General features: G+C 50.4%; 10 protein-coding genes across 10 annotated transcripts; 5 read left to right on the forward strand and 5 right to left on the reverse strand.

Annotated features, from left to right (window-relative positions):
* Nucleotides 1-277: 277 nt before the first annotated feature.
* On the reverse strand, nt 278-3,408 carry CI109_106315 (uncharacterized protein; the record flags this gene model as incomplete). Its single annotated transcript, XM_032008188.1, has 2 exons — nt 278-688; nt 763-3,408. The coding sequence occupies 2 exons, from the start codon at nt 3,406-3,408 to the stop codon at nt 278-280; spliced, it is 3,057 nt and encodes a 1,018-aa protein (XP_031857509.1).
* A 524-nt stretch (nt 3,409-3,932) lies between these two features.
* Nucleotides 3,933-5,793, reverse strand: CI109_106316 (uncharacterized protein; the record flags this gene model as incomplete). Its single annotated transcript, XM_032008189.1, has 7 exons — nt 3,933-4,053; nt 4,110-4,517; nt 4,597-4,940; nt 5,000-5,245; nt 5,304-5,365; nt 5,419-5,579; nt 5,639-5,793. 7 exons carry the CDS (start codon nt 5,791-5,793, stop codon nt 3,933-3,935), a joined length of 1,497 nt encoding a protein of 498 aa, XP_031857510.1.
* A 1,210-nt stretch (nt 5,794-7,003) lies between these two features.
* On the reverse strand, nt 7,004-9,315 carry CI109_106317 (uncharacterized protein; the record flags this gene model as incomplete). The annotated part of the gene is made up of 5 exons (XM_032008190.1): nt 7,004-8,060; nt 8,112-8,185; nt 8,237-8,382; nt 8,430-9,065; nt 9,129-9,315. 5 exons carry the CDS (start codon nt 9,313-9,315, stop codon nt 7,004-7,006), a joined length of 2,100 nt encoding a protein of 699 aa, XP_031857511.1.
* A 1,639-nt stretch (nt 9,316-10,954) lies between these two features.
* On the forward strand, nt 10,955-12,265 carry CI109_106318 (uncharacterized protein; the record flags this gene model as incomplete). Its single annotated transcript, XM_032008191.1, has 6 exons — nt 10,955-11,048; nt 11,106-11,259; nt 11,322-11,424; nt 11,487-11,979; nt 12,032-12,088; nt 12,150-12,265. 6 exons carry the CDS (start codon nt 10,955-10,957, stop codon nt 12,263-12,265), a joined length of 1,017 nt encoding a protein of 338 aa, XP_031857512.1.
* A 517-nt stretch (nt 12,266-12,782) lies between these two features.
* On the forward strand, nt 12,783-13,693 carry CI109_106319 (uncharacterized protein; the record flags this gene model as incomplete). Its single annotated transcript, XM_032008192.1, has 4 exons — nt 12,783-12,826; nt 12,889-13,180; nt 13,291-13,566; nt 13,634-13,693. The coding sequence occupies 4 exons, from the start codon at nt 12,783-12,785 to the stop codon at nt 13,691-13,693; spliced, it is 672 nt and encodes a 223-aa protein (XP_031857513.1).
* Nucleotides 13,694-14,174: 481 nt separating this feature from the next.
* CI109_106320 (uncharacterized protein) lies at nt 14,175-15,767 on the forward strand (the record flags this gene model as incomplete). The annotated part of the gene is made up of 9 exons (XM_032008193.1): nt 14,175-14,276; nt 14,341-14,517; nt 14,576-14,681; nt 14,743-14,804; nt 14,858-14,897; nt 14,962-15,081; nt 15,246-15,556; nt 15,617-15,682; nt 15,744-15,767. 9 exons carry the CDS (start codon nt 14,175-14,177, stop codon nt 15,765-15,767), a joined length of 1,008 nt encoding a protein of 335 aa, XP_031857514.1.
* A 442-nt stretch (nt 15,768-16,209) lies between these two features.
* Nucleotides 16,210-18,034, forward strand: CI109_106321 (uncharacterized protein; the record flags this gene model as incomplete). The annotated part of the gene is made up of 9 exons (XM_065967822.1): nt 16,210-16,395; nt 16,461-16,576; nt 16,636-16,734; nt 16,795-16,906; nt 16,997-17,149; nt 17,224-17,348; nt 17,437-17,555; nt 17,600-17,885; nt 17,947-18,034. 9 exons carry the CDS (start codon nt 16,210-16,212, stop codon nt 18,032-18,034), a joined length of 1,284 nt encoding a protein of 427 aa, XP_065823894.1.
* A 273-nt stretch (nt 18,035-18,307) lies between these two features.
* Nucleotides 18,308-20,414, forward strand: CI109_106322 (uncharacterized protein; the record flags this gene model as incomplete). The annotated part of the gene is made up of 7 exons (XM_065967823.1): nt 18,308-18,316; nt 18,388-18,435; nt 18,510-18,697; nt 18,855-19,025; nt 19,318-19,588; nt 19,735-19,884; nt 20,007-20,414. The coding sequence occupies 7 exons, from the start codon at nt 18,308-18,310 to the stop codon at nt 20,412-20,414; spliced, it is 1,245 nt and encodes a 414-aa protein (XP_065823895.1).
* Nucleotides 20,415-20,567: 153 nt separating this feature from the next.
* CI109_106323 (protein SYM1) lies at nt 20,568-22,215 on the reverse strand (the record flags this gene model as incomplete). The annotated part of the gene is made up of 8 exons (XM_032008196.1): nt 20,568-20,696; nt 20,881-20,908; nt 20,975-21,009; nt 21,071-21,138; nt 21,348-21,499; nt 21,779-21,836; nt 21,918-21,939; nt 22,141-22,215. The coding sequence occupies 8 exons, from the start codon at nt 22,213-22,215 to the stop codon at nt 20,568-20,570; spliced, it is 567 nt and encodes a 188-aa protein (XP_031857517.1).
* Nucleotides 22,216-22,849: 634 nt separating this feature from the next.
* CI109_106324 (uncharacterized protein) lies at nt 22,850-25,328 on the reverse strand (the record flags this gene model as incomplete). The annotated part of the gene is made up of 9 exons (XM_032008197.1): nt 22,850-23,077; nt 23,146-23,303; nt 23,364-23,707; nt 23,786-23,848; nt 23,921-24,274; nt 24,343-24,408; nt 24,469-24,484; nt 24,552-24,796; nt 24,940-25,328. The coding sequence occupies 9 exons, from the start codon at nt 25,326-25,328 to the stop codon at nt 22,850-22,852; spliced, it is 1,863 nt and encodes a 620-aa protein (XP_031857518.1).
* Between the last annotated feature and the right edge of the window lie 41 nt (nt 25,329-25,369).

A 25,369-nucleotide genomic window follows, 5' to 3' on the forward strand; every position in this document is an offset into this window, starting at 1 on the left:
TAGTGGTTGGCCGAGAAAACAAAAGTATAATCTGATCAAATGGATGTATGAACGTCTGATGCGTTATCTGTGTCATGCAGATGGGTCGTAGTCATTCCCTCCCGCCACTCTTATGCTCATTGAATCCCATGTACGGGTCCTTTGTGACGTCGTACATTTCGAGCTGCTTGACGTGGAATGTGTTGGACCTAGGCCGCGGCAACCACCATACAATACTGTTCATAATGAGACTCTGCCACGAATTACAGTCCGTTCCAAGTACGACAAGTAACACAGCCTACCAGTGGATATGAAAGACCTTCCTGACCGCCTCCACTGCATCGCTGATGACCTTTCCTGTTTTGTCCAACAGCTTGCTCGCTTGATGCACCCCATCCTTCCAGTGATGCACCGCCACCCCTGTAGGCCCCGCCACCACTAGTAGAATCAGGTCTTCAGCGCTGGCCTTACCGTTCACGGTGCCGTTCTCCCACTTTCCGTACTGAGTGATCTGCCCACCAACAAACTTCCACTCTTCGATGATGGCGGTCACAGTGTCTCGTGATTGAAGAAGAACCAGAGCAGGTGCCTGACCGAGAAGACTAGTTGGTGTGAAGACAGAATTGATCCATGTTCGGGAGTGTAAAAAGATACTACCCGGGAGGAAGACGGTCGACACCAACTCGCCGGTCGACTCGCGGACCGCGTTCTGTCTCAGTAACATAATTAGCTGAGTGGCGCCATCAGTCATTGTATCCCTTCACTTGCCTCGATTATATCCACCGCATCGGCCGCTCCGTTCTCCAGGCTCTTCCCCCATTTCTGCACCTGCTTCACCACACCTTGTCCCTCGAAGAACCACTTCACAAGGACGCCCGATGGATCGCGGAGCAATCCTTCAATACAGTCTTCCCAGACCGCTGCACCGAGATCTGTCGACGCACGCCACACCGTGTGGGCCAGTAGTGCCCCGCTCGTTGCATAAATCCATTGTTCTAGCTTGTCTGGGTATCGGATCTGGTTCGCCAGAAGCTTGCCGAGATGAAACACGGTGCCGTCCAACAGCTCCCACTCGAACCGCTTCCACTCTGAAAGCACATGTCCGTCTGCCCATTTCCAAATTCGACAAATTTGGTCCGTCGTGGAGAATTGAAACTCGACTAGGTCGCCTAAAACCGGTATGCCGCCCAGTGATCGGCGCGAGTATCGGGCAATGCTTTGATAAACCCCCTCGCCCGCTTTAGAAATGATCTGCTCCGCTCGTCCGTCCGCAAACAGAACTACCCGTGAAATCTCCTCTGTCCCGTCTAGCACTTTGTACGTCACTTCGCCGATGGTCCGAGTCGTCTTCTCGATCACTTTCCCTGTGGCATCGGTCACTTGTTCGACAAACTCTCCGACAGCAGCAACGGCGGTCTTGGCTGCGGAGACGAGTCCATCGATGTAATCCGCAATAGCCGCGTTGAGAAGACTTAGAGATACCTTGGCAAAAGGTGGAAGTCCCTTCTCCTTCAAAGAGTGCAAGGAGAGGTAATCGATCCGAGAAGAGAACTTTGTCTCGTGGTCGCTTAGGGAGGCTTCGGATAACGCGCTCTTTACCAACCACTCATCATACTTGGTCGAGACGTATGCGTAACTTGAGAACCCGTTCGGATGCGCCTCGAAAGCATCGAGCTGACGATCAACGATATGATCGTACCCACACAACCATGCCCAATGGCCGTTCGTGATCTTTGCCTGTTTGACCAACGAGAAATAGAGTCTGCATGGCTCTATGAGAAGGTGAGTGATAGCAGGCACCGTTTCGAATTCGACGATAAAGTTCCAGACGAAATAACCGACGAGGGAACTGTCATCTTTGGATGTCGTTGCGAAGATCAAAGCAAGGAAGAACGAGATGAGGTCTTCGTAGACTGTGTAATCGAATATCGGTACGATTTGCTTGATTATGTCTTGAAAGATCGTGCCGAGAGGAAGAACCTGTAGCTGGTGAGGGAGCTCGGCTATCACGACATTCGCTGCCCGAAGTATGAACTCGTCTGCCCCGAGGGCAATGGTATCGGGATCGCGAACAATCGTGCCAACATACTCCCGAACGACGTTCTCAAACGCATTACAAATCGTGTCGTGAAGGATGACGGGGATACCAATGTGGAGCTTAAATGTCACCTCGGAGTCATCCCATCCGGGTATGACGTGAAAGGAGCCCTTCGCCACGCCACGGAATTCGTGAAGGATCGATCGCAGTACTCTGCTTGCTGCTTTGGCGATATCGTCCGCCAGCTGGCCCCCATACTGACGCAACAGCGATGCGGTGAATCCTACCAAGGGTTCTATCCCAGCAGCGTCAATACCCATCGATATCGCACATCGACGAAGAGCACACAGCTCGTGAGGTGCGAGCTGGAACGTGTCTTTGCCCAGAGCACTGATCGTCCCCTTTCTATCTGCCGATGCAAACAGGTTGACAAAGTTGCCGCTTTTCTTGTCGAATTCGTCAAAGTGGGTGATATAGTTCGAGTGCGTTCGATAACCTCGCGGAGGGAGATAGCGTACCCATCGTCCTATCAGCCTGCGAGCGAGGTCGCGGACCGCCTCCGAGCTGTGCGGACAGTGATAAGAATAATACCCGGCCGCAACGATCTGGGCGAAAGAGTCTCGGTTCAGCGGACGTGCTCGGTGTCTCGTTTCGCCATTTATATCCCAATATTCCAACCAGTCTGGGTGTCGTATTGGATGCTCATTCCCAGCACTATCCTTGTTACCCCAGCTCTTCTCCGTCAGAACCCTAAGAAAGCCCTCCAGCGCGGTATTACAGTGTTCCTTCTCCCAATCATCAGGACTGTAGTTGCCTGCGGCGAGAGCGACAGCCGCCACTGCGGTGTAATATGTTGCCTCTCCCAAGCTCGTCGGTGATCCATTCTCCACCTCCACGATGTATCCCTGCATATCCACATAACCTTCCGGCTGACCGAGAACGGGGTTCTTTATCGTCCCTTTATACACGGTGAGTATATTGTTGCGAACTGCTGTGAGGTAGTCGTCAGCTGTCGCAGGACGGGGCTGGAACTCGATGGGATTATCGACCAGCTCTGTTGAGGATGGGGACTTCCACTCCTCCGTGACGCTGTCCTCAGGCGACACCATCGAAGGTATGACGAAAGGCGGTACGGTAGGCATTTGATTGTCCGCCAAAGGGGTACGATAGACGTCGTCCGGTAGAGGGATGACCGTCTCCACCAAGGCAGCGGGAGGGTCTGGGTACGGTTCAGCGGGGGGAGCTGCAGAGCCACCTAGTGAACTTATTTCGGGTATCTCGTCCGGTGCGTCGCGGAGCATTTCATGCTCTTCCATTCGAGCGAACAACATCTGCGGCGCGAAGAGGCCGGAGGGGATTGATTGCGGTGGGGGTGTCGGAACATGGTCCATTGTGCGTTGCTGGAAGGTGCTTGCATGATGATCAAACGGAAGCTCCGGGATTTATATGCTGTCATGCTTGTAATGTTGGACAGATGATGTACGAACGAACGAGCGAGTGAAAGATAGCGAAAGCGAACAGTGCCTGGCGGGGCCACGACTATAAGGCGTTTTGCTTGGCGTTCGAGCGGTCATGATACGGGACACAAAGAAGCTTGCAGGTCACATGGCGCTTGCCCCGCACGCGTCGTTATCGTTCCAACCCGAGTTCCAATCCGAAGTGAACGCTGTCTGAAGTAGACCCGGTTCTGGTAGGAATAGGCACAGACAAATGCGCACACCAGTCGTGTTCTTCTCGTGTAGGGTTGCTCGGACTTTGGTCAGGCTGCTTACACCTATGTCGAAGCGTTTGGTAGCTCAAACATACGAGTGCGACCTGAACAACTCGAAAAAGACGAGGCATAGACTATCACTATATCACACCAATCGTACAAAGGTTGCATACATTTCCGACAATTCCAATAGGTACACGTAAATCACGCAGTCGCAGGAAGACTGCCTGCCGCGAAGAGTTCGATGTGGATCCGTTCTTCGTTGACTCCAAAGGTCTTGAGCTCCTGAAGCTTGTTCACCATGAACTCTTCGGGCCCACAGAGACTGACAATCGAGGTTAGCGCTTACTTTGTCTGATACCGAGTCCCCAAGACACTCACTAGTATTGAGCTGAGTTGTTGCCCAGGTGAAGATAATCTCGCACTTGTGTCAAGTGCATTCTGCCTTGGTAATCGTACTGTTTACCTTGCACCGCTGCCGCTGAAGGGGAAGAGTAGAACACTTTGTACAGCACATTGGGGTGCTCATCAACCACATGTCGGATGTAGTCGCCAAACGCGTGGACCTTTTCGTTTCTCGCCACGGTGATGTAGCTGATTGGCTTGTTGGGTTTGTCCAGCTGCGAGTTGAGGATGGAGAGAAGCGCTGTCTGTCCGACTCCCGCGGAGAGAAGCACGAGAGGTGCGTCCGGTTCCTGAGCAGAAGGCTCGAAGAAGAAGTCTCCGTACGGTGTGGCCACGTCGATGAGAGAACCTTCTTGGAGCTCGTTGTGGAGCAGGTTGGACATCCTAGGGGCGCATTGGTGTCAGCAAAGAGGCTTCTGTCATGTCGACCGGGTTTTGAGACAAGAACTTGATGCCGACTTACCATCCAGGGTGATCAGGTACTTGTGGGGAATCCTTTGTCGGGACCGGCACGCCGTCTTCCCTCTTCACACTGATTCTGAAGTACTCGCCGTTGGACTTGTCAGAAAGAGAGTATTGACGAGCTTGTTTGTATCCCAGAGCAGGGATCTGAACGGAGACGGCCAGGTATTGACCAGGGTGGTATGATGGCAGAGGGGCTTTGGAACCGTCGGCCGGTTTGAGGTAGAACGAGGTGACCACATCGGATTCCTTGACTCGCTTGTCGACCTTGAACTGTCTCCAACCCTCCCATCCTCCTGACTGGACGGCTTGGTCGTAAAGTTCTCGCTCCCGGTTGATGAAGACCTGTCACACGGGTGTTTTAGCACTGTCATATCCACAAAACGGTGTTGTGCTCAGCTCACCTTGGCTAGATTCCAGTAACCGTTGTACCACGCATCACCAATCTCAGGTGTGACCGCATCGCCAAGGATGTCAACGATCGCTTGGATCAAGTGCTTGCCCACGATACCGTACTGCTCGGCGACAATGTGTAACGAAGTATGCTTGTGCGCGATTCGCTCGACCACAGGAAGGATAGGGCTGAGGTCGTTAATGTTGCAAGCGTAGGCATACACAGCTGCAGCCAGAGCACGAGGTTGGTGACCAAGCTAAGACGTGGTCGAAGTTGAGCTCGAGCAGACCAGGGATATCTTACCATGGACCTACCCTTTGTGAGGTCTCGGAGAATACATCTCGCAGTTCAGGATGGGCGCGAATCATGTTCTTGTCTAACTATCGCAGTCAGCACCTGTTCTCGTGCACTTGTTGATCATTGACGCACAAAAATGGGTGGTGATAGTCACCCCGTGCTCGGCGAGGATAGGCGCCGTGGACTTGATGATCTCCCTTTGCTTCTCAGTCAAAGGAGGTACGTCGGGGATCTTCGTCTCTTCGCCGGCGGTCTTGGGATCGCATCTGTGACCTGGGTCTGGCAATGGCATGCTGTGAAAGTTGTGAGCGTATGAACTTACATACCAGCCATAGGCCTCAGTGCGGCTCACTTGGCTATAGGACATCCAGACGAGCCTTCGGACCTTTGACCGGTGACGGGACATGTAGAGCCATTGGATTGCTCTTCGGCTGGCTTGCCTCGTCCCAGTGTCGTCGTCCATGTCGTGGCGGCGGCTAAGAAAGCGATTGTACTCTTGACGTCCATGGTGAGTTGATTTATTAGTATTGCCTTGCGGTATGCAGTGAGTGATAGGGGTAGCACACTTCTGATGAAGCACAGAAGACAACCGCGTTATAAGTCATTTCTCATTCGTCCTCGGTAGGGTGAGACCGGAGAAAGAGTCCGAGGTCCCGTTGACTTCTATCCTGGCTACGCATCTCACCAGTTGGAGCTCTGAAATACCAATCTCTGTGACAGTATTGGGTAGAAAGGGATTGGGTGAGATCTGTGCCCCGACACTGACCCCAGCTTTGTGGGTTTAGCTCGTGTTTAAAGTGCACATGAAACCTAGTGCTTGGCATATTTGCTGTAACCTTCTTCGGCACGGAGGGATTCGGCTGGGTGCAATGCATGGTGATTAATTGGTAACCGGAGGAGAGAATCGTCGAAATACAACCAAGCGCCCGGTAAAAAGGTTTGTCCCGTGTCCGTCGGGAATTTTAGCAGGTCCGACGCTGCACCTCGCTTAAATCTATTTTACTTTGCGACGCGAATAACTAATAAACCTTAGAACAAACCAGGGGTCAGGATGATGTTGCTACGGGGCAAGGAAAGTCGGAGAGGATCGTACAATGACACGTGCAGACGCCAACTATCACACGCTCAATCATAATGGTCAGCCTTAGACTCCAACGGAGTGATCAATAAGCGGGCAGGCTACGACCTAGATCTTTCAGCTTTGAATTGCGATTTACACCAAATGTATTCGGCAGAGATGAATGAGTTCATTAATGACCTACGACAAGCAGAACAGCGCGCCGGCTCTACGTCTAAGAAAACCGCTTTCCGCTCACAAGCCCCGCGCTCCATCCTGTCGGACCACCGGGGCAAACCGTCAGACGACAGATCTGCACCAAGAAGCCAAGGTTGAGCTACCTGAAGAGCGTTAATTTGCTCAGGGGGGGGTTTCCAGCGGGTGTATGTGAAGGATCTCTGGGCGGACGAATAGCTTTTCATCTCCGGACACTGTGAAAGCGTCGTCTCCTCTTCAAGCTCGCCGAGAGCGGTGCGACTCTGGGGAAAGAAGTCACTGTGAGCCGTCCATCTGTATATTGGTTGACAGTTTTGAAATGCATTGCAAACGGAACATTTGAAGCGAGCTTTTGTGTAGACACTACACATCTAGCATGCGAATTGCGAATAAAACCGATGCATAATCCAATAATCAACCGCATATCTATGAAATCTAATATATCTACCATCCAAACATCTGCGACTCGAATTCCACCCCGCCAACTTCCTTCTTCTTGTAGTCTTCGAAGAGACGAACCGCCTCGCTCACTCCGTGAACCATCGGACCTGGTCCACAGGCGGTAACAATGACACCTTTCGGCTTGACATCCTCTCTGGCTGACCGAGCAACGGTCTCATCTGCGATGTTGGAGAGGATGGAGATGAAACTGGGTCGAGCGGGTCTGACAGTGATGCCGGAGAGAACTTGTGTTTTGCCGGTGTTGGTGCGGGCGAGAGTTGGAGTGGCCCCAGTGACATTTGCGATCTCGCCTTCTTCCGACTTGTCATCGTCGGTGGTGGATCCGAACGACTCGGAAGAGGGAGCATAAGGCAAGAGACTGGGTGGCAAGTCGAGCGAACACCTGGTGACATAGATGTGAATACGCAAAGCGACCGGTGCAAGACCTCGTTGTATAGCATTACGTTCGAATCGTTTAGCATCCTCGACATGGTCAAGCAAGATCTGCATGAATGGCTGAGCGATCTCCTCCGTTCGAACGAGCCAAACGATGTCGACGACACGTGGTCGGATAGCTCCCGTCGGTGCACGAGCGATGAGATCAGTAGCCTGTCCTAGACTTGACGTGATACCTGATCCACCGGCCACAAGGATAACGGAAGAGAAAGATTCGAGCATGATGTTACCCAGTCCTCCGTGGGGTCCTTCGAGAACGACTGTGACATTCCGTCCCTTTTCGCCCGTCTCGGTGATGGAACCTTGGCAAGCGTATTCGTAAAGTTCAGTGGTCCAGTCTCCCGCTGCTTTGCACATCAAGACGAGACCATCGCCGTTGGGAGCCGAAGCGATACTGAAAGGATGGGATTCTAGGCCTCGAGGGATACCAAACGCCGGGATGCGAATACGGACATGTTGCCCGGCTCGCCAGCCGGATCGTAGCTCGGGGATGGTTATGAGAGTCGTGTCTGCTCCAGGCATTGCTTCGAGTCGTGCGGTGGCAAACCGGGTCTTGGTCAAGGAGAAGAGGATGGATGCACCGTAGATCGCACCGCAGGCGATGCTATGCAAGAGACCTAAGCCGTGGTTCACAACTTTTAGACGGATGACTCACGCGTAAGGCTCTGCTTGAGGTCGGTGCAGTCCAAGACCCACAATCATCAGGATGACACCAATTACGTGGGAGACCTATCGAGACCGATCAGCCACGGCTTGCTTGATTGTTGAGGTCGGACCCACCTTGAAGAAACCGTAATACATGTCCCGGACTACTGGAATCGACGATACAACCATGATGCACAGTGCGATCAACGCGACATAACCCCATATGACGTATCCCAGAGTTCCATGGGCGCTGACATCGCCGTTTCTGATCCATTTGGAGACTATAATCATATCAGCAATACTCGTTGCCATTGCCGGTGCCACTCACAGTATCCCACGGTGTGTATAACAGTCGCAACAAAGACCATCCTCCCGATGAACTTGTGGAAAATCCTCAGTTTCTCGTAACCTTTACCGACGCAAAGACCGATGACGTTCCCCCTTACACCGAGCGCAATCGCGACGACCATCAACGCCATCGCTACCTCTCCTGATCGCATGAAATCTTCTCCGTTGCCTTTGGTAGCGGTGCTTCGTGTAAGGTCGGAGCGGTAAGTGAGTGTGAAAACGGTGAGGAACAGCAGACACAGGACGAAGAACAGCTGGTTGACTGACATGTACGAACGGAAAGGTTTGGGGAGGTAAGACAGGGGAGCGAGGAGTAATGCCGACGACCATGGAAGGGACGAGAGGAGAGGCAGGGTTCGAGGAGGCGGACCTGTACGAGGAGTGGATGCGACTATGTTCGAGCTCTTTTCGTTATCGATGATGGTTGATTCGGACACAGGTTCCTTGCCGCGTTGTAGGAACCAACCCCTGGCGAGGTTGCCGTCCGAGACCGAGGTTGTTCCTCGGGACTTGCTTGATGAAGAGTACAGCCTGACAAGGAATCGACTGAGTGTGAATAGTGAAGCGAGGAGGACGATCGCCATGGCACCGAGCAGGACATCCCTCGGCATCTCTCCTACAGTTGAGCGTCTGCATCAGCCGATGACAGTTTTGATGATCATTGATGTATGTCACTCACGATCTAGAGCATTTCTCGCCAATCTGGCCCTTTGGGAGGGAGTGTCCGGTTTACTACTCTTTGCGTGTCCCCCCCCTCCTCCAGTAGCGGCTGCCGTGCTAGTGGCAGCTGCGTCTGCCTTGGCGAGATCTAAGAGGGTCATTGTTGGCCCATAGAGGACGTTGGCGATGGTAGCGGTGACGGACATCGAGTCGGATATGTTTTCAGGTAGTGTCGAGTTCATTCCTCACAGTATGAGAGTACTGGTACTGTCTTGGAGTACAGATTGGATTGATGCTGAATATATATAACTTTACTCGGTGATTGAACGTTCTTACAATAGGCTGGCCGACCTGGCATGCAATCGGGGTTGAAAAAAGTTTTTCTTTTCCCGTTCGTTCGTTCGTCTGATCCACCCTCGAGGGGATCGAGGCCTGTCTTCCACGCTAGATGCGCCATTTCCTCGCGGTCCGTTTCCTCCTCTGAAGCGTAATCTGATAAAGATTTCCAGGTTTCCCGGTTTTTCAGGGTCATCGTTTGAATGATTCCGTGAGAGAATGACAGGTTTCGGCCGCTAAAAGTGTTAAAATAAGCCAACGGAGTTGCGAGATACGCGAGGATGTCCTGAAGACGAGGAAATTCCATATCGCATCCGTATCTGATAAAGAGGTCTGTCAGATCGGATCCGATAAGTTACGCCAAGTAATCATTTATAGCATCAAAGGGATCAAAATACTTTCGCGAGATGGCGTCGATTTGGTTAGATCAGGCACAAGCACCCCCAATGGACCAGCATGCATCAACCGAGGGGCGCGGTGTGGTAAGTGAGCTGCTGTTAGCTGAACAAGTTGTCATCAGCACTAGCTTCAGGAACTCATAGGGCTTCGTTTCTTCCCGTACTCGCATACTTGCACATTCACGACGGAAGCGATGCAGGGAGTCTGCGTGTTATCGGCCGATTAGCAGTTAGTATCGCATGAAAAATGACTCATATTGTCTGGATCGCATTGCTTTGGCCTTCTCATATATAGATGACTTCGCGTATGTGGATCTGTTGGACGTTTACAGTAGCTGTGTAGTGCTTGAGCCGGCCAGATCTCCGAGTTGTTTCTCGACCATATTGCTGTGTGGGATCTGCAGAACGCGGCACCCAGTGCGAATCGCGTTTTTCGGTGAGATCTCCGGGATCAAACGTGCTTCTAAAGTACAGTGGAGGTACAGTACAGTCCCGGGACAGAAAGGTCTGCACTTTCCGTAGTACATACTCATCGGGTGAAGTGCACAACAACTTGTCCCGGGACTGTAGTGTAGATATGCATGACTTGCACCACCAAACGAATATGTGTTAATAGGCAAGCACGATGCATAACATTATATAGATAGACAGTGGAGAGGCGGCCCCAAATCTTACGTGAAAGTGACGCACCATTTCAAAATAATAAGGAGCGGTCATAATCGCCCGCGAAGACACAATTATATGCCCGCATTATCTATCACATCTATCACTTGGCAAGGACATATCTCGGGCAAAGCGGTCATGGACATTGTCAATGATGCACCGCTTGGTATGTATCAGTATCAGTTGTCTGGATCTGAACCTGACAGTATGCATCGACGGCCAATCTCCGATTAGATTTATGCGAGGTACGGCGGGTATATGACCGCCCATCGCGATCTGGGCGATGCGGTGGTCGGATGGGGCAGAACCTATATATACAGAGTTCGAGTCGTGTCTCGACAAAGAGTTCTTCGCAACTCGACAACGCGACAAGAGCTCACACGCATTCAAATACTCATACAACTACATCGGACTTGATTCTCTCATCTTCATTCCCAACATAGTCACAATGAGCGAAGTGTACACCGATCAATCCAACTACGGTTACACACCCACACCGGCATGGTGTCTGGCTTTCATCGTACTCTTCTCGGTATCAGCGGGTGAGTAGGCACAATAATACCCTTCTTATTCCATGGCTGACCTTCCTCCTTCACCAGCCGTCCACTCGGTCCAAGCATACCGATACAAGTACTGGGTCATCTACCCCTCCCTCGTCCTCGGTGCCTTGATCGAAGTGTTGGGCTGGTCAGGACGGTACTGGTCAAGTCAGAATGTCCTCCTCCTCACACCTTTCTTGATGCAGATCTGCACGTGAGTACAGCTACCACATGTGCTAACGCAACAAAACATGTACTGATCACATAACCTTCCAGACTCATCATGGCACCCGTCTTTTTCTCTGCATACGATTATGTCGTGCTTGGCATGGCAATCAAACGTCTCGGTCCCCAGTATTCTCTGATACCCGCTAACTGGGTGAGTTAGGCTGTCGCTTGTATGTCATGCCTCTGCGAACTGGCTAACACTGGTCCTCGTAGTACTTTATCATCTTTATTACGGCCGATCTCGTCTCGCTCATCCTCCAAGCGATCGGTGGTGGTCAAGCTGCTTCTTCCGCTGCAGACGGCGCACCCACTCAAACCGCGACCAACATCATGGTGGCCGGTATCATTTTCCAACTCGTCTCGATGGGTGTCTTCATCTTCTTCGGAATCGACTTTATGCTTCGAGCGACAGCGCGTCGTCCTTATGCTTTCCAAGAAAGGAGAATCGAAGCCAAGAGACTCAGAAAGGAAGCGGGTGTGCAGAAGGACAAGAAGAGATGGGGTTTCGGAAGGACCAGGAGGACTGATTCAGAGAAGAACTTGACGATCGTCACGTCGGACGAGGTGGCGCCTAACAAGGAAGTTGCGGCCGATATCGAGAACCAAAGAGTTCACGCGGAACAGGAGCATGAGAGGGTCAACTTGAACAGATGGTGGATCCTCCTCATCGCTGTGGCTATCAGCAGTATTATGATCTTCATTCGAGGTGAGTACGATCTTTTGCGAGATTATGATTGCCGCTGACACGCTTCACGTAGGTATCTACCGATCCATTGAGCTTGTTCAGGGATGGAACGGTTATCTTATCGGTATTGGTGAGTGCGATTGGTATATCCACCGATCTAAGCTCTCATGCTGACCCATAAATCCCCGCAGAGAACTTCCAAAACGGCCTCGACGGTATTCCCATGTTCATCGCTGTTGCCATATTCAACTTTATCCACCCTGGATACCTCCTTCCCCGCAAATCGTCATGGAAGGGTTACCATTAGATGAGGACGCCAATAGCAATCAAACTTGAAAGATGACAAACAACAGAAGTGAAACGGACCGTGAGAAGTTGAACGACAGACAGATATTGTTAGATGGGTGTTATTGTATTGGATGTGTTTGTAGAAGAGATGTGATGTGATATGATAGCCAATCGTAACTCACTGCTCAAGCAGGTGCCCTCCGCATATGGGCACCTGCCGTAAGCTGGTATGCATACGAGCAAGCATGTGTCATAAGAACGTATGCGTGCTTCTTGTGCATACAACTAGTGGTGATTTATCAGCACCCGGCGTTCACAAAGACGGGGCGGGGATGTGGAGGTGGTCCGGTGATGTGCATGTAAGCATGTTATGATTGACAAGGTTATTGATAAGCAGTGGAGTAAAGGATCCACCCTTCCCGCCCGTACCCACGACTACCCACGACTATAATAACCCATGGTCCCGCCAGAGATGTGGGCTGGCAGCATGCAGTCGTCTGTTTCGAGTACAAGCACCCCACGACTGTTCAGCCAAGATGACAACTTCCCAAGGAAAGCTCAAGCTGTGGACTGCGAAAAAGTAAGTCGCCTGTCATCTCCTAGAAGCCTTTCGCCCTACTGCTTAAATCACCTCGCTTGCAGCACATTCGTGAACCCTTCCCGACTCCGGCTGATGATGTTGGAAAAAGGAATTCTGGACCAGTACGAAGAAGTGTACATCGACATGATCGAAAAAGGTGATCAGAAATCATGGAGACATACCAAACGAAATCCGTGGGGAGAAACACCTTCACTCGAGTTACCAGATGGATCCATCCTTTCAGAAACGACGGCGATCGCACGATATATGGATAGCATGCACGAGGGGAGGAAGTTCATGGGTGAGAGTGTATTGGAGCAGGCGTTGGATCAACAGTGGGATCAAAGGATCTGGGTCCATCTGCTCTATAGACTCACAACCGTCTTTCACGTCACGGCAAGTATCAAGTTTTCTAACCTTCTCAAGCGATGGATCGAAAGACTGACGGAGTGATTCTCATGCAGCACCAAGCACTTGGACCTGAATTGGAACTCACCTACAACCCTAGATGGGGAGAACATTGTCGCAAAGAGGCACTAGCAACCGCTGCGATGCTTGATCGACATCTCTCCGACGGACGGAAATGGGTATTAGATGGTGAAGAACCTACTTTCTGCGATACGACATTATGTGTCGCGATCTATCTGGGCAAATTCGGACCGATGCATACCGACCTCGCTCTCAGATTCGAATATCTCGACAAGTATTGGCAAAGATGGCAAGGGAGGGATAGCTTCAAGGTCAGTACGCTGGTCGCCGGATTCAGCTAGAAACGTCGACAAAGCTGATGCTTTGACTGGTCCCCAGAGGAATTATGCGGATGGAGGAGAGCTGGAAGAGTTGGCTTATCTCAAGAATGTACAGTGACGAGTACGGGAATGACACTTAGAGCGAGTTGGAGTCAATCGTTCATTTTGCGAAGAGCTCGAGACATGTGGTAGAATAGGATATGCATCCAAGCTCAACGTCGGTGTCGTCGTTGTTGTTGTCATTCTTATCCCCGCTTCCGGCAAGCTGACCTCCACTTGTCATCACCGACATCATCATCACAATCATCATCATCATTTGGTTCTTATCTCGCTTAGGTCACATCTGAATTCCTTTATTCAGCTTACTTCATTCTTCAACAATATCTCTTTCGTGTCAATCCATGCGTAGTCAATCACTCATACAGAGTCTACATATCCCTCGGACATCGCTCATTCCCTCCTTCAAGCATATATCTTTCCGCCCCCAAGTTGTCAACACCTGTACTCGTGCAACGTTAAATCGACACTCCGCCTTTACCTTCCCAACGAATAGATCAATCTCTTCCTCAGTTCGACAACACATATCCGTACCTAGCACGATGAAGTGTGTACTTATCAAAGATGGAACGGGACCCGCTGAGAATTTGTATCTGGGTGAGGAAAAGACACCAGAGCCCACAAAGGGACAAGTGCAGGTCAAGGTGTGTTTCGAACATAAGCTTCACACATGATGAGACGCAAAGTTGACGAGGAGCGGATTGGCAGATCACAGCATTTGGAATGAATCGTATGGACTTGCTCCAGCGAGAAGGCAAATACCCCTTACCTCCTCAGGCATCGAAGACTATTCTCGGTGTGGAGTATTCCGGTGTGATTAGCAAGGTTGGAGAGGGTGTGGAGGAATTCAAAGAAGGTGATGAGGTGTTTGGTTTGACATACGGAGTGAGTCATGATACTTCATGACTTACAAGCGCGATCCATGCTGACACCTCACTACTAGGGTGCATACGCCGAATACATCGTCTCTCCAGCTAGTATGGTCTTGAAGAAGCCGCATGACCTAGGATGGATTGAAGCAGCGGGTGTTCCCGAAGTGTGGATGACTGGTACGTTGGTTCAAAGTACAAAACGTTGTGTGTAAGCACTGCTGACAGGCTGTGCAAACAGCTACACAGGCTCTATTGCTTGAAGCACCTCTCAAAAAAGGTCAAAACGTCTTGATTCACGCTGTGAGTCAGCCCATTTGGTCACCCTTGACGATATGACTGATCTTGCGCATCAGGGTGCTTCCGGAGTCGGTATCGCCGCGATCCAAATAGCCCGTATGTCCAATCAAACACTAGCTCTATGATCTGAAGCATCGCTGATGGGCTCTCTCTCCCCTAGTCCATGTCATCGGCGCAAACAAGGTGTTCACAACTTGCGGTTCGGACGAAAAGGTTGCAGCCTTGAACAAGCTTGGTCATGCTGCCGACAGACTGCACGTCATCAACTACCGAACCCAGAGTGAGTGGTGATGCACTCTTGAACAGAAGGCTATAGCTTTCGTTTGGCACGGCAATCCAACGTGATCTCCTACATTCACACTTATCCCGATTGTCTCCGTTCAGTTCTAGCATTCTCCTGTGCCCCGTAAATCTCACACGGGCTGACAAACTGTGTTCCTGTAGACTTTGAAGAAGAGGTCAAGAAGCACGCCGACGGTGTCGACCTGATCATCGATTTCATCGGTCAAAACTATTACAACCAAAACATCAACCTCCTCCGACGTGATGGAACGTTGTACTACCTCGCCTTTATGTCAGGAGCCTCTTTCCCAGAAGGTGCAAGCTTGGGACCTTTGCTGTTCAAGAGATTGACGGTCAAAGGATCGACTCTGAGATCTAGAGACGAGAAATATCAGCACGATTTGTTGCAGATCTTCAAGGAGAAGGTTTTGCCGGGTATTTTGAGCAAGGAGATGAAAGTGGTCATTCACGAGGTGAGTCAGCTGTTCGGTGTATCCTTCACAAGCGAATCAAGCTGACCTTTGCAACAACAGGTGTACCCATGGTCCAAGGTCATTGAGGCTCATAAGGATATGGAGGCGAACAAGAACAGCGGGAAGGTGAGCTTGATCAACACAATCACGCAGTCGAAGCGATGCTGACAGAGCTTCGTGTGAACAGCTTGTTCTCGAGGTCAAGGAGTAGACATGAAAAGAGGCATAGCATGCATTCTGTAGCATTATTTGAGATTGCTCGATAGCGTATGCAGTTGAGCGAGTAACGAATTTCGGGGCTGAGTAGCAATTGTGAATAACCCAATCATCGTTGCCGTTTCATCTATCTGTCCTCGATCTCTCTCGCATGGATGCCTAGGGCAGAGCATCGCCGAGGGGGCCTCGGTGTGTGCATACGATGTGGACGGATTTGTTTGAAGCATAACAAGATTTCGATACTCGAGAATACACTGACACAGTCGGTCGTAGACAAGATTTGTCGTTGCCGGTTAAATGAGACCCGACAATGTCCACAAGTTGAACACGTCTCATGACCTTGAGTTACCTCTCATCACTCACACCACACCACATTGGATGTCAACAACGACAATATCAACGCTATGTAATCCTTCCATCACTCAATGTTCATAACAATGATGAACAGGACGACTCGGATCGCCGTCATTGGCAGACGGTACCAATCGACAGTCGTTGCGAAGAATGGGAATGGAAATGGGAAACCTAGACAGTCGAGATCTGCACCTACGATCATCGAATCGAAACAACCTGAAGAACCGTCATTAGGTGAAAGTGCACACTTCAAGCATACATCAGAAGAGGTAAGGGCGTTCTCTTCATGGCACCTTCGCTTGATGCGTTCGTGCTGATGCGTCGTAATGTGAAGGCACTCGCTACTCCCGGTATCAAGTTTAGTGATGGACATGGGTTGAAAGGACCCACAGGGAGAGGGAGGCAAACGAGGAGGATGAACCTGTACCAAGCGATAAGAGATGCACTGGGGTGAGTAAAACTACTCTCCGTGATGCCCAAGCGCTGACTTACAATGTTCGACCTGACAGAACCGCTCTGGCTACCAATCCCAAAGCATTTGTCTTCGGGGAGGACGTACAAACTGGCGTGTTTAGATGCACAACAGGGCTGGTGGACGAGTTTGGTACGTTGCGATATCTTCCACTCATGCAGACTGCCTGCACGCTGACTTGTGACTGGTGCTGCAGGCAAAAACGAGTCTTCAATACACCTCTGACGGAACAAGGTATAGCAGGGTTCGGTATAGGACTAGCAAGTGTAGGAGCGTGTGCCATCGCCGAGATTCAATTTGGAGACTATGTAAGTGCTCGTGTGTGAACAATTTGGACGACGTGAAGGTTGCAACATTTGTTTACCTGCTCACGCATTTTCTCCAACTTGCACCTGTAGATCTTTCCTGCATTCGACCAACTGGTCAACGAAGCTGCGAAACAGAGATATGCGAGTGGAGGAGCGTATCCTCTACCTGGGGGATCATTGACTATCCGCGCACCGATCGGGAGCGTCGGTCATGGTGGATTGTATCATTCTCAAAGTCCAGAGGTGAGTGTGGTCTTCTCTCGACGAGATCCAGTCTACTATACCGTGTACATTGTGCTTACCACCATCGCTTATAGGGTTACTTCCTCGGCGCTGCTGGATTGAAAGTCGTCATTCCGCGATCACCGATCCAAGCCAAAGGTCTACTCCTCGCAGCGATACGTGATCCGAACCCTGTCTTGGTGTTTGAGCCAAAGATTTTGTGAGTCCCATTGAAAGTGAACTTTGGCTAATCAACAGATATCGAGCAGCAGGTGAGCGGTCAATGGGCCGTTTGGTAACTAATGCAGGTTGGTAGTCGAGGAAGTACCCGTGGACGATTATACTCTGCCTTTGGGACATGCCGAAACGGTCAAAGAAGGCAGTGACCTAACCGTCGTTTCGTATGGTACACCACTACATACGAGCTGTAAGTACAACTGTTCAAGATCATGGACTGACAGGTCACTCTAGTGCGCGCAATCGACCTTATTTGTAATCCACCTCCACAACTAGTATCCTTCTTACCAAACGCTCTTAAGCCGCCAAATCCAGCACCTTCCATCCAGCTTATCGACTTACGCACGATCAGTCCAATGCCTATCATCGAACTTGTAGAATCCGTCAAGAAGACTGGCCGGATGGTGATTGTTCATGAGGCAGGGAAGAGCGGGAGTGTGGGGAATGATATTGCCGGAGAGGTGGGCAGGAGAGCTTTCGAGTATCTAGAAGCGCCAATAGGTCTGGTCAGTGGATGGGAGTGAGTGTGCTCTGGACTCGAGTAAGGGGGAGATATGCTGATGTGAAGTGGCATCTTGCAGTACACCTGTCCCACTAACATTTGAAAAATTCTATCAGCCCGACGTGATTAGGGTGTTTGATAAGCTGGTAGAGACGTTGTCGTACTAGTCCCAGTCCTGTACCATAGCACAATGTGCTCATGTACCTTTCACAGCATCTTTTGTAGGCCTGTGAACATGTAGATTCTTCTGTTGTGATGCATAGCGTGTGTCGTGTTTTGAAACAGGTCATCTTGCACTGAACTCACCCATACGGTGGTGGACCTGTCAAGTGGAGGTTTTTCACCCTCTTTCTGTCATCGTCATTTTTCAAAAGTTTGTTTTCACAAAGTTGATTGTTTACACTTCGTTCATTGACAAAATAACTTAGCATTGAACAATCATGAACAAGGTTAGTGGACATCTCTGGCATCACACTCGAAGATACAGATAGTGTGCTGAATCATGCTCGTCCACTTGCAGAGGAAGACGAGTGTCACACCAGGGAGCAACTGGGCTCAACTCCAGAAAGTGGGTCCTCCTCGCTCCGTCTCCCTTCGTCTAGCGTTGTGAGCAATTCGACTAACGCTGTCCTATCTTCGCAGACACTCACATCGACCAAAAACGATGATAAGAAATCAAAGAAAGGGAAGGGTGCAGCAAGTCCTTCAGCAGCGGCCGGGTCTAGTAAAGTGAGAAGTAAACCAGATTGGAAAGGGAAGAAATCGATGGTATCGGGTCTTGGAAAGTTTATGGGTCGATCAGATGTGAATGGGTCTTCGAGCAGTACCTCGTGAGTGTCAAAAACTCTCCATTGATCCTTACTTCTTAGTTGTCCTCCCCTCTAGCCCTTCCTGCCCCCTTACCTTCTATCTTCCTGAATCACATCTGTATTGATCCGTCAACCCAAAAGAGAACCCGAGTTCATCAAGCTGATTTACACTTCGTAGCGCACCAGAACCCATCGCCGGTCCTTCCAAAGTCACTTTATCCGTCACTGCCCCTTCCAAAGTCAAAGAAGATGTGGTCTTGATCGAACCTCCTCCCGTTGATACGGCCTTGGTCCATGAGTTGAGGGAGATGGTAGCTGGGAGGAACGTGTTGAATGAAGCGAAAAGAGCGTGAGTGGTTAGAGAGTCCTTGGCTATCTAATCAATCTTGCATCTCGCTCCTGTTGGATTGCATCCTGCGCGACACATGCTTTGCCTCTGCGTCTAATTGGGTTCTACGTTCTGCTTGTGCTGACGTTGACTTTTCTTCCCTTAGACCTGGAAACTAGTTCGTATCATAGTTCTCTCTCGTTGGATCTTTCACCCTAATACCTCACCGTCTTCGGTACTCCTCTTGACCTACGTTCCTCCTGTCCCGCCCCCCCATCCCCACCTCGCTAATGTCTTCTATTCTGATGCGTAGTATTGCCATCGACTGCGAGATGGTCGGACTGGGTCATCTTGGCTCTGAATCAGCTCTGGCAAGAGTCTCTCTGATAAATTATCACGGTTCAATCATCTACGATACGTTTGTCCAACCTCGTGAGAGAGTGACAGATTGGAGGACATGGATATCAGGTGTTAGGGAGAGCGATGTCGCTGGTGCTCCTGGTTTTGAGGAAGTTCAGAAGAAGGTTGCGGAGATTGTGGAAGGGAGGGTGTTGGTTGGACATGCGATTGATAATGATCTCAAGGTGGGTTTGGGTTCTGAGCTCGAGTACAAGCACCAGCACGCACTGTGCTGGACGGTATGGTACAGCACCGTGCAGAGTATCGTAGCGATCGAAGGAGTGATCGCTGAAGCATCGGGACGTGGCTGATCTTTTTTGTGTTCATTTAGGTCCTATTGCTCAGTCATCCGAACCCGCTCATAAGAGATACTCAAAAATGCAAGATGCTCAGAGAGAAAGCAAAGAACAAGCATCCTGGGCTGAAGAAGTTGGCAGAGATGGAATTGGGTATCCAAATCCAAAAGGGATCGCACAGTTCGGTGAGTCAGGTTGAAGACCAGACAGTGGTGGATGGCGTGACACACTCCTCGTCGAGTGGAGTCGGGCTACCTCCTAGGGGATTTTGTGGGAGCTGGAGCTGACTTAATTCCTCCTTACCTAGGTGACTGATGCTCGAGCAACGATGGCGCTGTACCGACTACACAAATCCGAATGGGAACAGCAACTCCGTCATACGACCGAAGCGTATCGTGCTAAAGTCGGCAAATCTGCTGGGGGCGGTAAACGAAAGCGTGATGATGAGGACGACGACGATGCGGATGAAGATGGGGAAGGAGACGCCGAAGGAAACGAGGACACCCCCAGACCTAAGAAGGGAAAGAAGGAGAGACAAGTCTTCCCTGGGGGCGGGAGGAAGGGCATCAGTAGTGGGTTAGGAGTCATCATCAGACGGAATGGTCAGAGAATCGATAATGGAGGGACAGGTGGTGGGGGAAGTAACGTTAGTAGGCGAGAGAGGATTGCATCAGCGTCTTCAGCTGGGAACTGGTGGGAAGAGGCAGCGGGATGATTTCGAACGTAGTCGGCTTGCCTTGCTCCGGATTGCGAGACGCTTGGGAATGACTTGGGAGCAGAGGAAGTAGTTGTGGCCTTCTCTCCGTTCACAACTGCTATAGACATTCTATATGCATGGCATTCTAATGCAATCCTCTCCATGGTCGATCTATGCCTTTTTCCCGATCGATTCGACAGTCTCAATCTTTTTGCTCTTGGCGTTCTGGATAGACAGGAAAGCGTTCCAGGGGATGTTAACGGCGTTGATGGCAAGGAGCCGGTATTGAAGTGGGACGAGCTACATTCGGATAGTCCAATTGTTAGCTGAAAGCTCTGTGCTCGACTTGGAGTCAGAGAAGCCAAGAAACAGCACAACTTACACCCTGTTACGAGAGAGAGACCACGACAGAGCGACAACAAAGGGTCAGCAGGTTGTTCATAGTCGGGTCAATCTCAGCACGACAGTCGAGCCAATATCTCACCATGTTCAGAATCTGGAAGGGGATAAAGCTGAATTCATTGACTCGTAGTCAGCTTTGTGTCCGTTCAATTGCTCGTTGTGGGGGTCACACTCACAGCATCCAGTTCGCTTGCAGAGTAGGGACGAAGGACTATTTGACGAGACTGTCAGCGCTGCAATTCGCTGCTTGAAAGAAAACGGACGATACGCACAGTGTCCCACTTGGCCTTAGCAGCTTTGAGGTCTTTACCTTCCATCAAGGTCATAGCTGTGAAGAAGCCTACAAAGTAAAGTGATCAGTTTGGTTCACCCCATTGCGAGCGGTAGATCAATGGCATGGAAATGCGATGTTTCAGGATCGATAAGGACTTCCGAGAGGTCTGAGCCGTCACGAGACAGAAGCGGAAGATACGAAACGTGGAGCCGAATATCGTGGACGAAACGGGGCAAACAAAGGAGATGTGAGAATTCAGAGTCCCCTCCACTCACCAGTCAGAACGAAGGGTGCAAAAGCGAACTGATCCAATCCGACTCTCGCAAACGTCGCAGGCCATCTTGAACGGATTGGCAATTTCTCCAGAGTTCTAAACCAGACGTTGACGACTGGTGCGAAGATTCCACCACCCCAAACGACGATTCGACTGCGGTAGGGTCGATCAAGATAGACAGGGAGGTGAAAGGCGGTCGTTTATTGTGAGCGAATGAGATCAGCGACGACAGATAGGAACGTTGGATTGACGAGGAATTGAACGGCATCGTCGTAAAAGGTGAATTGTCGATAGTCATTCATGGATGTAAAAGTGGACAAGTCGGATGTGATGAGCAATGGCGAGCGAGTAACGATCGAACAAAGGAAAGAGCAGAACATTGTCATTATCACGCTCATGTTTAACAACGCAATGGAAAGAGCCAGCACTTACGCTGTTCGAGCGAAATCGTGCTTGGATCCCTTCTTCTCTATAGCCTGCTGGGCGATGACTGAGCGATGGGGAGAGTGGAGATATCAGTGAGCCATCCTATCTCCAGTTTTGATTGTCTGCTTTCAAGGTGAGCACCCACCATCACCGGTCGCGAAGAGAACCTAAAACATGGCAATGGTCAATCAAGTTGTCAGCTGAGCTGCGTTGAAGCTCGAGAACAGGTATAGACTTTGGTGGAACGAATGCAGGACGACCGCTTTATTGGTGAAAGGGTAGTAGAGCGGAAGAGAACAGATAGTAGGGTGTACGAAGGACAAATTGAAGGTGGTTGCGAATGTTGAACGATTATCCACCCCACTTACAGCTGACGAGACCATGTTCCCAACGACCGGTCTTCGAGACAAGAACGAAGTGTAAGCACCTAATAAGCCTGCCATCGTGTGTTGTCGTATGTGTCTGTTACTGGTTAATGATCCAAAATGAACGTGGTGGTAATGGATAAAAGTGTGATCGTGTTGATGTTGTAGAGATGTCGTGGTGATGTCAAAATGTTGGAGTAACAATCTAGTCCAAATCAAAATTGTCCTGCAGGGAAAACGAAAGAGACAAGGTTGATAAGGGGGGACCCGTGGGGGAAAAAGAGTGGAAAAGAAGCTTTATATATACCGACTGAGAAGTGACACCTCGCCACAAAGGAGCGATGGAGGACTGTTATGAACGCGATGAAAGGAAGAAGCAAATGAAGAAAGAAGCAAGAGGCAAGATAGTGATTGTATGGTGAAGCTCGCTCGACGCGACGGACAACGGTGAAAAGTTGGTAAATTACGGACACCGGTCAGTCGGAGGGACCGATAGCAGATCTACTCGTAGAGTGAGATGCATCCAGTGCGACTTCATTAGTCGTACTCCTACATGGACATACACATGGTCCCTCGTGTAACACAAATCACTTTCCATATCTATGAACATTTTGTATAGCGGAAACATCTATCGACAGCCAAATACCCACCAACCCTCATTATAACGAACACAGTTCTACCCCGCACCGCGTCTGTTGTCATCGTGAACAGTTTAGACCGCAGTCTCCGCCTCCGTCTCACCGTCACCTGCTTCCTTCTTCTCGGCTTGCTCCCTCTCCCTCGCAGCCGCAATCTCGGCTTGTTCTTGCTCCTTTGTCAACATCTTGTTGTTATCCAAGAGCAGTGCACCGACCAATGCGATGATACCGAAGGGTACGCCGATAATGTAGGTCTCGGACAAGGTCTTGGTGTACGCCTCAAGGACAGGTAATTGCAAATCCTGTGAGGGGTGTGATTAGAGTCAATTCGGTCTTGCTCGGTCACCACTGTGCATCAAAGACTACTCACAGTCGGAACAGCGTTCCAAACAGCTGTAGCATCGTTCATAATCTCAGCGATGATTTCGGGCGTGATTCCCGCGACTTGATTCTTGATATTCTTTTGCAGCATGTTTTCGAATACGGAACCACCCAGACTGAGTGCGATGATCCGACCAACGAATCCCACTACGGTTGACAGTAAGCTGCTTTCCTTCTCTCCTAACTCAGACAAAACGGAAAACTCACTGAACGAGGCGAGACCGGTACCCAATGCGATTAATTTCGGTTCCTTCTTGAGTTCTTGTTGAATCACCAAGAAGGAATTCTGAACACACATCCCGACACCGATACCGTAAAGGACTTGATAACCATAAAGATGAGCCACCGAAGTGTCGTATTTGACAGAGTAGAAAAGACCGTTGGCGATGGTGATGAAGATTGGACCGGCCAGGATGACATACTTGTACCGACCGAATCTCTGGATCAGTCGAGAAGATAGGATGAGACTGAAAGTTTGAAGCAGGATCAAGGGTAATAGTTTGACACCAGCACCGGTGGCCGAGGTGTGATGAACAGCTTGGTAGTTGAGTCTGCGGAGAAAGAAAGGAGACAAGGTAAACGCGTGTTTTCAGAAAGAAATAGACTGCCAAATGGGTGACTTGACTCACGAAAGATAGTAAATCACAATCATCATATCTCCAGTCACGCATGTCGCGATGGTGAGGGCACCCCTGAATCCCATCGTGTATGTCAGACACGCTATCGTCGCACACAGCCTTCGATCGTGGTACAAGTCGACTTACAAAATGCTCTTCCTTGCAAACAACCTGATTCTGAAGAAGGCCTTGTCACCGATGTAGTATTCGTAGAAGCAGAAGACCGGGACGAGGACAAACGCCAAAACGAGACAAACGATGACACCTGCATCGTTCCAGGCTCTGGTGACACCACCCCATTGTAGAGCGAGGATGAGACATACCGCCCAGGCCATGGACAAGACCATGCCGACCCAATCGAGTCGGATCACTTGGTGAATCATGTGATAGCCGTATCCTTTGTAATCTTTCGCATGGCCGAGGGGCGGGGCGGCAGGTTGGAAGACGAATAGACAGGCAAGGGCAATACCACCGAAAGGCAAGTTGATGTAGAAGCACCATCTGCGGTACGAACACATACAAGAGCATGAGCTTGAGTCTTCTACCTGGATACGGTTGAGCTGACTCACCTCCACGAGACGTGATCAGAGAATGCGCCGCCAATCAAAGGTCCGATGACCGAGGCGATGGCGAAACTGTGCGTTGAAGGAGACGATGTGAGCGTGAAGAAGGGTACGATATGCAAGTGGACTCACCAAACACCGAAAAGAGCTGAACGTTTGACAGGACAACACTTCAGTCAAAGTCGAACTTCAATAACTTATACTCCATTACTCACCCATATACATCCCTCGGTTATGCAAGCTGGTTATCTCAGACAAGATGGTAAGACCACCACCGAATATACCCGCGGCACCAAGACCAGCTACCGCTCTACCAAAGATCAATGCTATCATATTGGGGGAAACGCCACAGATCAACGATCCGACCTCGAAAATGAAGACGGCGAAGAGGATGACGTGTTTGGAAGGGAAGATGGTCATTGCTTGAGAGTAGACGAGTTGAAAACCGAGAAGTGTGAGGCTGGGTTGACGTGTAGGTGTCAGCGATCGTTCAGAACAGCTGGAGGCGACACTGCCACGACTAGTGAATATGGTCGAGACGGACACGGGCCACTTTAAAGCACCGGGTGACATAAACCACAGAGCCAAGTCATCACAACTCACAAGAAACCATTTGCTATCCATGATAGCTGACTGAGTGAGTTGAACTGTTCCGTGATCTTAGGGATGGCCGTAGCGACGATGAGTTGATCGAGCGAGTAAAGGAATACTGAAGCCATCAGACTGATGAAAATTGCCCAGAATCTGAATCGGGAAAGTTCCAAAGGGGCTTGCATCGTATCTTCTTTGATCGTGGTTGCTCTGTTGTCTTCGGGATCGGTGGTAGTGGTGGGATCAGCGAGAGGTCCATCGCTCTTTGCGGTCGGTTGATCGACGTCGACTCCGGGCATGTTGGTAGCAAGCGGTGTTTGGACGATGGTCGACTTGTGGTCGGTCGTCATGACGGGCTCGCTATCCGTATGTGCCGTCCCTGTGGACGAGACCGATGCCATGTTTGTGAGTGCTTGTCACTGGTCACGGTATGTTTGAGCTG

The sequence above is a fragment of the Kwoniella shandongensis genome, chromosome 12, assembly GCF_008629635.2.
Source record: "Kwoniella shandongensis chromosome 12, complete sequence".
NCBI lineage: Eukaryota > Fungi > Basidiomycota > Tremellomycetes > Tremellales > Cryptococcaceae > Kwoniella > Kwoniella shandongensis.